The sequence below is a fragment of the Aphelocoma coerulescens genome, chromosome 4 (genome assembly GCF_041296385.1).
Source record: "Aphelocoma coerulescens isolate FSJ_1873_10779 chromosome 4, UR_Acoe_1.0, whole genome shotgun sequence".
In the NCBI taxonomy this organism is placed as follows: domain Eukaryota; kingdom Metazoa; phylum Chordata; class Aves; order Passeriformes; family Corvidae; genus Aphelocoma; species Aphelocoma coerulescens.
In genome coordinates this window covers 67,765,862-67,778,621 of record NC_091017.1, presented here as the reverse complement: position 1 = coordinate 67,778,621, position 12,760 = coordinate 67,765,862, and the positions used below count along the sequence as shown (strand labels likewise).

The 12,760-nt window shown below is 39.0% G+C and overlaps 1 protein-coding gene across 3 annotated transcripts in view; it reads right to left on the bottom strand.

Annotated features, from left to right (window-relative positions):
• The window catches only part of TBC1D14 (TBC1 domain family member 14), a 65,600-nt gene that overhangs the window by 4,366 nt on the left and 48,474 nt on the right, over positions 1-12,760 (bottom strand). For 2 of the 3 annotated variants that reach the window (XM_069014495.1, XM_069014494.1), the window contains 3 exons: positions 12,235-12,363; positions 9,157-9,266; positions 251-509 (listed from right to left, as the gene is read on the bottom strand). In XM_069014495.1, coding sequence (XP_068870596.1) covers positions 251-509; positions 9,157-9,266; positions 12,235-12,363 — 498 coding nt within the window. Of the gene's footprint in view, positions 1-250; positions 510-9,156; positions 9,267-10,252; positions 10,587-12,234; positions 12,364-12,760 lie in introns of those variants that run through there. The other variant, XM_069014497.1, reaches the window with a different exon arrangement.

Sequence of the window (12,760 nt, the reverse complement as noted above, 5' to 3'; positions counted from 1 at the left end):
TGTGACACTTTACTTCATAAACTTCACTCAGTATTTCAGTTTTGAATGTTGACTGAGCTCTCTCTTTCCAGAGGAGTTTAAGCTGAGGGAATCCACTCACCTCAACATACGCTTAGAGCATGGAGTGAGCTACACAGTCTTACCTACCCATAAAATAACACCAGCTGTGCTAAAACATTCTTCCAGATGTTGCCAAATCCCATTTCCATAAGTACAATCACCAGTTACCAAAGATTGACATCCTCTTTACCTGAGCCCATTTTTTGTTTCTACTTTGCATCTGAATGGCAGCAATAGATGTGAAGAATTCTTCCGAAGGCAAGTCCTCTGGTAGTTTTGTTAAAAACTGGGCTATATGAATAAAGTCCATTTTGGTCAAAATATCTTCAAAAAGTTTTAGTATTCCCAGTGCTGTACGGAATAAGAACTCTTCTCCATCACGGCAGAACACATCCCAGACACGACAAGCCAAGTCTAGTGGCAGAGATTTGCTGTACAATGTGAATATCCTGAAAAGCAGGACAAAATTTTCAGAGTTACTGGACAAGAAGTCTTGGATACTCACACAGGTACACACACCAATCATCAGTAAGTTTGAACCTTCTCAAATATTTGTAATTGAATATTCCTTTTTATATTTCAAAAGTACTTCTGTTAGTCACAGCATACCAATCCATGACACAATATAAAACTGTACAACCATTAATGCATGGTCTCCAAGTTTGATTTTCTTGGATCACACCAGAAGAAACAATATACATGGTTTTACACAGCTATAATCAAAGGCCTATTTAATCATCGCTTCAGAGTTGAGAATTGATGCAGTTTGAGTTGCAAAAACATAAAAAGCTGAACCTCAAGACAAACTGCAATGGGAATTTTGTGATTCAGATATAGGAGGTGAATAAAATTAACTCTTGTGTTCCAGGCTTGATTAACTGGCAAAGTAATAATAGCATGAGTTTTGGAGGAAGGATCAGCTTGAACTCCCTTCAGCTGAGAGAAACAGGCAAGGCAGGATGTCCAGAGAGGTGCAGATTGTGGTGATAAGATGGTGGCTCAGTGTGCCTGTACGAATGTGATCCCTGAAGCAAAAGACTAATACCAGAAGGAACAACCTCCTCCTAAGTTGCTAAAACTGTATTCTCCTTAACTACCATCAGCACATTTCTTCCTTCACCAAAATGCTGACAGCCTTGCAGCCAGAAACAAAAAGTTTCTCCCTCCTCTCTCCAGCATCTCGCTACACAGCAGAGCGTGAGCACTGCCGCCAATAATGACCTAACAGCAAGCAATGAGAATTAAGCTTCCCGGAATCACTTTACAGTGTATCAGGGGAAAGGGTTACAGTGGTTTTTTTGCTTCAGAATTCAGAGAGAACTTTTCCACAGATGCACTGCACAAGAATCTCCATAAAACTGCAAAGAATTCTCTCCCCGGCAGAGGTCAGCAAAGGCTCAAATTTCAATCAAACCTTCCCACAGCTTTTAACAAAGAACTCCTTTTCAAGTATGCTGAACTGAGCAGTAGTTTCCATGTGTTTAAAACTACCCTCTATTCCCTCCACTTTTTTATTTAGGAAATTTGGATTTACATTGAAAAGATAAAATGGAACAGATACACACACACACACATATATAGGTATAGAATATGAAGTAATGTATTTTCACAGCAGTCTAATAAAGGTTTTCTGCATTATCTGTTTTTTACTATATAAAAATTTACTTGAATGATGTGTCGTTAAGTATATAGTTTCTGTGTAAATCAGCACACTTTAGAAAAAAGGGAAAAGATATTAATTTTATAAACACCCAGATGAAACTAACATTTGCACAAATTCAGGTGACAAGTGAATTGCTGCTTTTATGATCCTTAGGATTTTACTGTTTTTTCTAGTTTCACATCTTATTGCAATCTTCTTATAACAAGTGGAAACATTTTAAATCCTGTTCTCCAAAAAGCTAAGTTAGAATTATAAAAATAAACAAACAAGCCTGGGATGAAAAACCCACACACTTGTTTATCACACATACATGAAGATGTAAGAAGAGCAGAATACAACCTCCTTCTTTGGGTTACTGGCTGATCCTGCACTGCAGACTTCATATACTTTGTATACTCTCAATCTTTTTGCACAGTCACACACATATAAAACTGTACTGCCACAGAATATCTACATGGCAGAATTAAGACTTTTGTCTGTACACACATGTACAGGAAACAGCAACAGCTTTTCAATTTAAAAGGAACAGTGTAATAGGAAGCAATTCAGCTGAATCCTTTCCTGATCACCAAGTAGCGGGCAAACACCCAAGCAGAAGCAAGCCTGGGTCAAAGATAAGTAACAATGCCAACTTTTTGGACCTGTTTTTATTCACAAAAGCTATTATTCTGTCATGATTCAGACCTAACATGAATAACCCATTTGTCTCCAACTAGGCAGAAAATTAACTGGCAAAAGAAAGAACTATTTAGTAGAACACTACTTTTATATGAAAGGATTTACATCAAAAAAGCTGTCACATCAAATAAGGTATTTGCCATTGAACTCTTCATAATTTGGAAGGAAGCACCATTTGCAGGAACTTAACAAGGCAATTAACTTTCATTAATATTTGCATGGAACTGATGCATCAAGCCCTAACAGCAGAGACTGGGCCTCTAGAATAAGCAGTGAAACATCAGTAGGAATCACTGCTTAGAATGGATACAGCATTTCATCCCTTCAAACATTTCCTACTGAAAGACATTTTTTATCAGACGTCTGAGCTACTGGTCTGAAATGCAGCTGAAATTTATTAGAGCAATAAAGCAGCTGCCAGACGGAAGCAGCTCCAGCAGCGCCTTTCAGCAGCAGTGGCACACTCCTTGCACATGACCTGCTGTTGCTGTACTGCAGGATGACTTCTGTCTGCAGCTCTCTTCCAACCCACTCTAAGTCGCAGGTGCAGACAACACAGATAACTCACAGAGACCTATCCAGTGTCAGAGCAATGCAGGTGCAGGCTCCTGGCCTCTCTGTTTGCAAGAGGAAAAAAAGGAGCACCAAATGCTCCCGCTCTTCCTCGGCCCTGCTTATGATGAAAGTGTACCTTGAGGTAGATGCATGAAGTCCTGGCTGGTTTGCTGCTCACAAGGAAAGCATATCACCATGAAGTCATCAAGAAAGCAAAGCATTGCTACCATGATAATCATAGGCTCCATGTGTCTTTCCTTCACTTTCTCTTCTCCCCTCTCTTTTTTTCTATTTTCTTTCTTTTTTAATTAAAAAGTCTTTATAAGATATTAGCAAGAGCAATGCAGACAGGTAGGCCAAATTTTGGATTGGCAACTCACACACAACACTGTTGCAAATCAGACCTTATGTATTCTTCCACTACACATTCCTTTCCCCTGTCTATAAATTTTAGAATTATTACAGTCTAAAACAAAAGTGGAAGTGTTTACTTTGTTTCTTATTTGGAAAAAAGAAAACTAAATAGTATTTAATATAAAATACTGACTGCAAGAGAGCATTTTTTGGGGGGAGTGGAGAGTTGCTGGCATGACATGGACTATGCTTTTCTTAAAGTAACAGAAAGCAAGCTTATAAATACTTCACTGGAAGTGCCCACTAAAAATGGCCACACAAAGTGGCTTGGACCTTTATCATAACAAGCACATGGTGTCAAAAGGAAGTTCATGTTCACGGAGCACAATCACAGTCCACGTAATACTAAAGAACCACTGATCAATCCATCAGTACAAACACAGCCCTTGGCTATAATTATTAGTAGGGATAAAGAAGTGTTTGCATAGCAGCAGCAGGCCATAAATAGACAGCATGTGTCCTTGGCACATCCACATTCTACTCTGCTCACAAGAGCCTGCAGAACATCAGCTGATGGAGTGAGAGGCCAAGACTGGGCTGTTCAGACACACTACTTCCCCTCTGTTCTTTGTGAACCTGACTGCATGTTGCTCTTTATGGCTCTTTCACACTTAATCCCCTTTATACTCAACCAAAAAAGTAAAACCCTGTATAGCTTTTGAAGTCTTTCTACAAGATTTATCAGTTGGAGTCTAGGCTTAAAGCACATGGGTCCTTTTTAAATGAGATGCCTTACTTGTGGCAGGTATCCCTCAATAATCATGTGACAGTACCTTTAAATTAAACTATTCAGTCCTTGGAGTTTTCCCATCATAGAGAGCAGCAGTGGAATTAAACAAGCAGGGGGGCTCTCCTCACTAAGTCCTCTACCAGCTCCAAGAAAACCTGCACAGCTGGGCCCACCTACAGCATTTCTTTTACTTGGAACATATCCCTTCAAAAATGATTTAAATGCACCAAGTTTACTGCTGTTCCCTGCAGCACGGGTTACAGGAAGAAGCATAAAGGAGACTAGTTGACTCCACTGTAATTGTGGCAGGAGCAGGAGGGTTTCCCAGCAACTGGTCTGTGCAGCACTGGCTACTGGAGCCTCCCAGACCTGGCACTGGCTGAGATTTCCTGCACACATGCCTGCACATTAACCACACCAGCCACTGGAATAACAGCAGGCATCCCTTTGGAGCTCAGAACAAATGTTCATTTAAATAAAATTAATGTTAGAGCAAGGCTGTTTCACAGAGATTTTTACCTACAAGCAAAAGGTCTGCCTACTCAAAGCGACACTGTACCATGTTCTTCCCTGACTTTAAACACACGGCAGCCACACTCTTAGTGGCAATTTAAAGAAAAAAAATCTAAATCTGTTTCCTACAGGATCAAAATATTTTGAAGAAGAAAGTATGTATATGTATGCACACACATATATATGAATACACTTAAACATATATTTAAGTAAAATATGTAAGTTTTACATAAATACAACCTGCACTGTCTAACAAAATTAAAGACTGAGTGGTACAAGCTGTGTAGTTCAAGACAAGTGTGAAAAAGTTTAATGCAGTATTGGGCAGGTCTACCTCAAATAGCCTACATCCCTGTGCAAGATGACAGTGCTGTAACTCTCTAGGGATGGGAAGTAACACAGTAAGTTGTCCTTGGAATTAAAATAAACAGCTTGAATATGGATGCAGGTAGTCAGCAAGAAAAGCTAATTGTCAGTTCACTGATACAAAGACCTTGAGACACAACATCCACAGTCACTCCTGACTGAAGTTTCTTTCAAGTGCTCTTAACACCCACAGAGGTAACAAGAGGGGGGACCTGATATGCCTCAAGACTTCAATAACACTTCAACACAGACTTCATCACTTCAGTTCTTTGCTCACAAGTCAGTAATTTTTTCTTTTTTGGTTTGCTTTGGTTTTGTGTTTTGGTTTTTTCCCTATATATGTACTAAGAAAGAAAAACTAATCACAAATGTTTACTCAAGAAAATACAATAAAGAGTATTCTATCAAAACAAAATTGTTGAAGGGAATGTAAACTTTCAACCTTCTGTCAAAACCGTCTTTTTCTCTAAATCTCTAATTTCTGGTATTGTTTCTCAGGATTTCTTCTTTACAACATAGTTAGACAACAGCATGATCTTAACATGCCTGTCCCATGAGGATGCTCAATTTTAGTTTCTCCTACATAACAATCACCTTATTTATGATAGCATCATCTCTAACTAGTATCACAGAATACCCTGAGTTGGAAAGGAACCACAAAGATTACTGAGTCCAATTTCTGGTCCTGCACAGAAGCCACTCTGAGAATTACACCAATTGTCTGAGAGCATTGTCTGAAAGCTTCTTGAACTCTGCCAGGCTTGGTGCTGTGATCACTTCCCTGGGGAGCCTGTTCCAGTGCCCAGCTGCCCTCTGGGAAGAAGAATCTTTTCCTAATATTTAACTTAAATCTCCCCTGACACAATTTCCTACACTGGGCACCAGAGAGAAGAGATCATTGCCTGCCCCTCCTCTTCCCCTCACAAGGAAGCTGGAACTGCAATGAGGTCTCCCCTCAGTCTCCTCCAGGCTGAACAGACCAAGTGACCTCAGCTGCTCCTCACACGGCTTCCCCTCAAGGCCCTTCAGCATCTTTGTTGCTCTCCTTTGGACACTCTCTAATAGTTTCATGTCTTTCTTATATTGTAGCCAAAACTGCCACCAGAACTCAAAGTGAGGCCACCCCAGTGCAGAGCAGAGCACCACAATGCCCTCCCTTGCCCAGCTGGTGATGCTGTGCCTGATGCACCCAGGACAGAGTTGACCCTCCTGGCTGCCAGGGCACTGCTGACTCACGTTCAACTTGCCATCGACCAGCACCCCCAGATCCCTTTCTAGCATCTCATTCCCCAGTCTGTCCATCCATCTGGGGTTGCCCCATCCCAGCTGCAGAATCCAGATAGGTTACTGTGAGAGACAATATCAAAACCTTCACTGAAGTCTAAAAATATCACATCTACCCAACTAGGTGGGTAACCTTGTCATAAAAGGAAATTAAGTTTGTGAAGCAGGACTTTCACCTTGTGAACCTGTGCTGGCTGTGCTATCCTCCAGATGCCTTTCAATATGTCCCAGAATAACCTTCTCCATAATTTTACCAGTCACTGTAGTGACACTGACAGGCCTTTAGTTTCCAGAGACACCCAGCTTGTCCTTCTTGAAAATAAGGACAACGTTTGCCAGCTTTCAGACAACTGGAACATCTCCAGATTCCCAAGGCTGTTCAAAAATCATTGTGAGAGGTCTCACGATGATATCAGCCATCATATTCATCAGATTGGATGAATCCCATCAGGTGTCATAGACCAATGAGGCTGGAGCAGCAAATCCCACACAAGTTCAGGGTTGAATAGAAGTTTATCATCCTCACAGCCATTGTCTTCCAGCTTAGGGCTCTGGGACCCCTAAAGCACATCATCATTTTTAAAGACCAAAGCAAAGACAGCATTAAATATCTCTGCCTTGTCTGTGTCCCTGCTGGTGAGGTGATCATCCCCATCATGTAACAGGCTAATGTAATTTCTGGACTGCTATTGACATTATTGTCCATTAAAAATACAATAACCTGGTGATTTCAGTGTTGTCTATCCAGTTACTCTACCATATTTACAGTCATCTTATTCTGATATCCCTTTTATTAAATTGCTTCCTCCACACACAGGCTTTTCACAACATTGAGGCAATACAATTTCAACATCTTTCCTCTATCACTGAACACCCCAGCCTCTGGTCTCTTTGTTCCCTTCTATCTTATGCTAGTACTTTTTCCATTCTCTGTGCATAGATCTACTTCAACTTAATATTCTCAGCCTTCACTCATAAAGTCCTTCTCATAGTATTTCTCCCATTAAATGTTGGGAGAAATGAGCCTATTCATTACAACCCCCAACAATTCCCCAACACACGACACATTCAAATTTAATCCCAGTGTAACAGCCAAGTCACACAAAGCCCACGTTACACCACTCTCTGCACAACAGGCATATACAACCACACAAATCAAGCAAAGGCAGCATGAGAAGTCCATTTGGATCTGAATCTACCAATGGATGTTAAGGACAACAAGAAGCTGCTTTGCAGAAAAGGATGGGGAGGTTCTGGTGGTCACCAAGCTAAATATATGCCAGCAATGTGCCTGTGCAGCAAAGATTGTTCACAAACTCCTGGACTGCAGAAGAAACACTACTGCCAGTGTGCCAAGGCAGGTCATCCATCTACTCAGCACTGGCAAGCCAGCTCTGGGCTTCTGAGTATAAGAGAGACATGGACATACTGGAGCAAGTTCAGCTCACCATGAATGTGATGAAAGGCTTGGACACGTGAAACAGAGGGAGAGGCTGAGCAGGCTGGTACTGTTCAGCTGGGAGAAGAGATGGCTTAGACCTAAATGTCTAAAAACACTTGATAGGAGCATGAAAAGAAGACAGAACCAGACTCTTCCTGGTTGTATCCAGTAAAAGAACAAGATCCAACAAGTACAAAATGAAATACAGGAAAGTCCATTTGAAACATAAGAAAATTAAAAACTTGTTAACTACAAGGATGGTTGAACACTGGAACAGAGTTGCCTGAAGAGACTGTGGAGTCTTGTTCCTTGGAGATACTCAAACCCCAAACGGACAAGGTCCTGAGCAAGCTGCTCTAATTGTGCTTTGAGCAGTGCTTTTAGATTGGATGATCTCAGAGGACTGTTCCAATACTTCAGAAATTCTACAATCCTATGAAAATTAATGTATTCAAAATTCAAGCTTGTATTGGATTGATTTACTTCAAATGTATTTTTGTTTAAGAGATCAGCAACATGCTGAGTGCTACCAACTAGGTCTTAAAGATCAGGGTACTGCCTGTGAGGTTCAGGTAAAGTTGCATTAACATTACAAATATTTTCCAAAAGAACACCTTACTAATCTCAGGAAAAAAATCCTGCTGTTACCACTGGGCATTTATTCTTTTACTTAAGGCAGATATCTGAGAACAGAAGATGTTGTCAACAATGTAAGGGCAAACCAATTTTTCACAAAAAAATCTTTAATGTCATTGGAAAACTGACAACAAAGTCTTGTTGAAAAGAGACATTTTAACTGCTCCAAACCAAGGTCTGATAGGCACAAATGCAAACACTCAATCTGGAGTGCATAATACCACACTGAAATTTGGCAGAAGTGCAAATAAGATCTTTGTCTTTTCTCCTCTCTAAGGAAAATATTCTGATTATACTAGAACCAAAAGGCAAGACAGTTTCATCTAATCAAAATACTCTAATTGCCTGTCTGCTAAGTGCAATAGCTCTTCTGTAGCTTTGAGTTTTACATTGTATGGACAAATGTTTTAATTAGGCTTTTCCTGATCTGTGCAGGACAAAGTATAGATTTCAAATGCAAGACTGGCAATATTTTCTGAATGGACAACCCTGGTACACACCTGCACATGCAATAGACAAATTTTCTCAGAAGATCCATTCAGATAGGCACTATATATGGATAAACACTGCTATCCAGCAGTATTGCAAAATAAACTTCCAACTTAACACAAGTACAATAATAAATGTTAGGAAAATGTTAAGCATCACAGAAGTATGTGGGAATGATTTAGATTGACAACTCAAGTACTGAACAAAAAAAAAAGCCTTTATCTTAGAAGAATATTAAAGCAGGTAAGAACATGTCAGTTTCTGTCACGAACACTGACACAGAGCTGTATGTTACACAAATTAGGAATTACACTTTCAATGTCTTACCAATCAATTAGATAGATGTCTGGAGTTAAGTTATTTTTTTTGAAGTGAGCAAATAACTTTGGCAGATTTTCTTCGAAGAATACCTCAAATGCGGCAAAGTAAGTCAACATCTGGGAAAATATAACAGAGAAAACAAGCAGCTAGCTGTGTTATTAATAGGCTTAAATGTATCATCTGTTGTAGGATTAACACTCTTCAAAAATAGGATCAAATGAATTACATGATATTATAAAGAGCTAAGCATTTACATAAAAGGCAGCATCTGCAAGCACTAAGAGTTTAAGATCCACTCTATATACAATTCTCATACTAAACAATGTAACATTTGCTTTGGGTCTTGGCCAGCTTCCTTTGGAAAGAAAAATACCAGCAGGAGAGAAGTTTTTTGCTGATTTCTCAAAATAATTATAACAGAATGGTGTTTTATGCTTGTGGCAGTAATTTAATATTATACTGAACGAAATCCAAGACCCAATGGAACATAATGAAATACAAAACTAAACTAATGTTAATACTCCACAGCAACAGTGAAGAGTCCAGTATATTCCAGTCATAAATCATATTGTAATACCAAAGCTATTCTAATAGTCTAATACCAACATAATACCATACATTCTACATTTAGATAATAGGCATTTCATTTGCAAAAAAGAAGATATGAGTTTCACACAAAAAATTCAAAGACTGGGACAAAACACCTATGCAAGAGAAACAGTTTGTAACTCTCTGACATCATAACCCCTGAACTTCATTGCTTTTAACACAATGACTTTTATGCTACTTTAAAATCTGAGTATTTAGGCAAATTTCATAACAGAGAGCATGATAAAAACAAATTTTCCAATTCAACTAAGAGTTAAAAACAAAAGGTTATTTAATCACCCTCCCTAATACTATAGGGAGAAAAGTTAAGCAAAGTCCTTGAATGATTCAGTAATTTTAACTACAATATCCCAATAAAAGCAATAAAGAAAGGCTGTGATTTCTTCAAAGTTTGAGTGCAACAGCATACATCTTCCCAAAGCATCATGACCGTAAAGGGAAAAGAGGCTCCTTTTGGAGACTTATGTGTGTAACCCTTTTAAAGGATGACAAGTTTGTTTCCTAGGATTTTTTATTGTTGTTATACAAGTATTTCCCATTTCCTCTGAATGAAGTGGAAGATGGTGGACTACTTTCATTAACAGTGACAAATAAAAACCTGAGCCTGGTAGTCAGTACAAGTACAAGGCTTTAAGTCAATCAGAGATGGGTGTATGCTACAGAAGTAACTGAAGTTACGTGAAATCTCGGAACAGTCAGTTACTGAGAAACAGCTTCATGTCAAACTTGACACCAGAAATCCAGGAACCCACTTCAGACAGCTGTACCCCTGAAACAGCTTCCCAGTGTGGATTTTTACATGCATGAAATCCAAGCACCTATGAGACCTGTGAGTATAAACAAGGAAGCAGGTAATGAATCAGACAGTCCTACTTTCAAAACAATCTGCTGGCACCACTGTAAGACAATTCTACTGAAGTTCCTACTTTGAAAAGTTCTGCAGAGACAGGACCTTACACATAACTGCTACAGTCATTTCTATTGGTAGCAATGTGGGCAGCAGTACAAGTAGCTATTTTGATCAAATGCACATTCAACAAGAAAATTCCTTAGTGGTAATGAAAAAAAAATATAGTTTAATAAAATTAACCAACAAAAGAAGTCAAGATAAACCTGTATAAATTACTATTATTTACACAACTAACTTATATTGGTATTATTTTTTATTAATTTACGATACAACAAATCAGCATTTGCTTATTAAGCTGACACAACAAGATGAGGGTAGACTGCAGATCAGTATGTTCACCACAGAAAGCAAAAACCATCTCCCTTAAGTGTCACTAGTCTCTTTGAAATATTAGATGACATTTTCCTTGTATTGTTAAATCATGGGTTTGCTTTCATGATGTTAATATTTCATGTATCACCATCTCTGCCCTCTGTAAGCACACATTTATCACATAGTCCCTATTTGGCCAGGCTAACAGAACTGAACAGCACTATCAGAGAATACCAAACCCCACTAGCTCAGCTAAAAAAATATTTATCTTATTCTATCCAATTTAATTCCAAAACCATCTTCACAAAAAGTGTATTTACACACTGAATGCACAAGCATGTCCTCTTTTTCCAAGTACTGTAATGGAGATAGCTGATACTGCTGCCAGCAGTGCTGTCTGTCCTGTGGTACATTTTCCCTGTGGTATTTACAACTGATGAAATTCAGGGACTGAACAGGGAATGCTTTTCCAGCAGGAATACTGATGGGATTTCTTGTGTCTACTTTTTAAGCAACAACAGTGACTGTTGCCATCATCCATTCCCTTGCTTTATTTCTTGCATTTGAACTCTTAAGAAGCAGATTCTATTTTCATGGTGCTAAGAGGTAAGTGAGAAAGAAATACAGGATGCCATATAGTTTACACAAAAATACCTTTAAAGTAAATTAAAACTACATTTGAGGAGATGTGTCTTATTTTGCTAGTGTACCTTCTAACATGGAAATTTAGACTCCAGAGACTCCAGTCAGCTCCCACTGAAAACTTGAGGGGTCAGAGGTTTCTTTCTCTGAAAAGGAGCCTGTGGGACTCAAACACAGCTGCTACAGAAAGATATGGAAAACCTGGTTCTCCCGGCAACAGTCTGTTTTTAGCAACCTATTAGCCTATGATAAAAAGCACCTTTAAGACACTTGCATTAAGGTGTTTTCAGCTTTCAGCTGCTGTGCTGTTGAAAACCACCTACAGTAATACTCTCATAACTATTCCCTGAGCATCACAAAATAGCTACTCAACAATTTGATTCACATGTCTTGTTCAAAAAAGTTGATGGGGTGATCTTTGCTTGGGTTTGACTTTTTTGAGGGATTCTGCATATGTGTGTTGGGGTTTCGTTTTGTTTATCAAGTGTGTTGCTTTAAAAAAATTTCTGATTTATTTTCCAAGCTGCTGAAATGATCAATTTTTATTTCTTTTAAACTTTCTCTACACATTATCCACATCATGTTGATTACAGGTTTTTTTGCATACTTACAAGGCCATGGTCCACACGGAAAAATGCCATCTGACAGGGCTTATTTAAAAGGTTTGAAAAAGCAATGAAGGCATCTGCAGTATCCAAGTTCAAGATCAATACAGCTGCTATGAATGACATGCCCTGTACCTGAAGAAAGGAGAAGTGAAAGAAGGTAAGGAGATACCCTTTAGCAATAACTGTATTATACTGCCTCATTTTGTCCTCGTGTTCACTAGTGTTTAATGCACTCACTGAGCTGCTGCATCTTGAGAAATGTTCAGAAAAGCAGGATTTTTTTAACCCACATGCCCCTTGATATCACATGTTCAGTGCATGGAAGCTAACAATTCCCATGTTGCCGTCTTTCAAAGACTGCGAGTTAAACTCCCAAGACGAGCTAGGTTGACAGCACTTTCAAACATGCAGAATAAAGATTTTTTTGAAGAATAGGGTGTTTCTAAGTAATCCTTTTTGTTCCAGGGATGGGTCATTTAGATCCTTATTTGTGGAAAGCTGGACTTGGACCCTAGAGACAAAGCCTGTA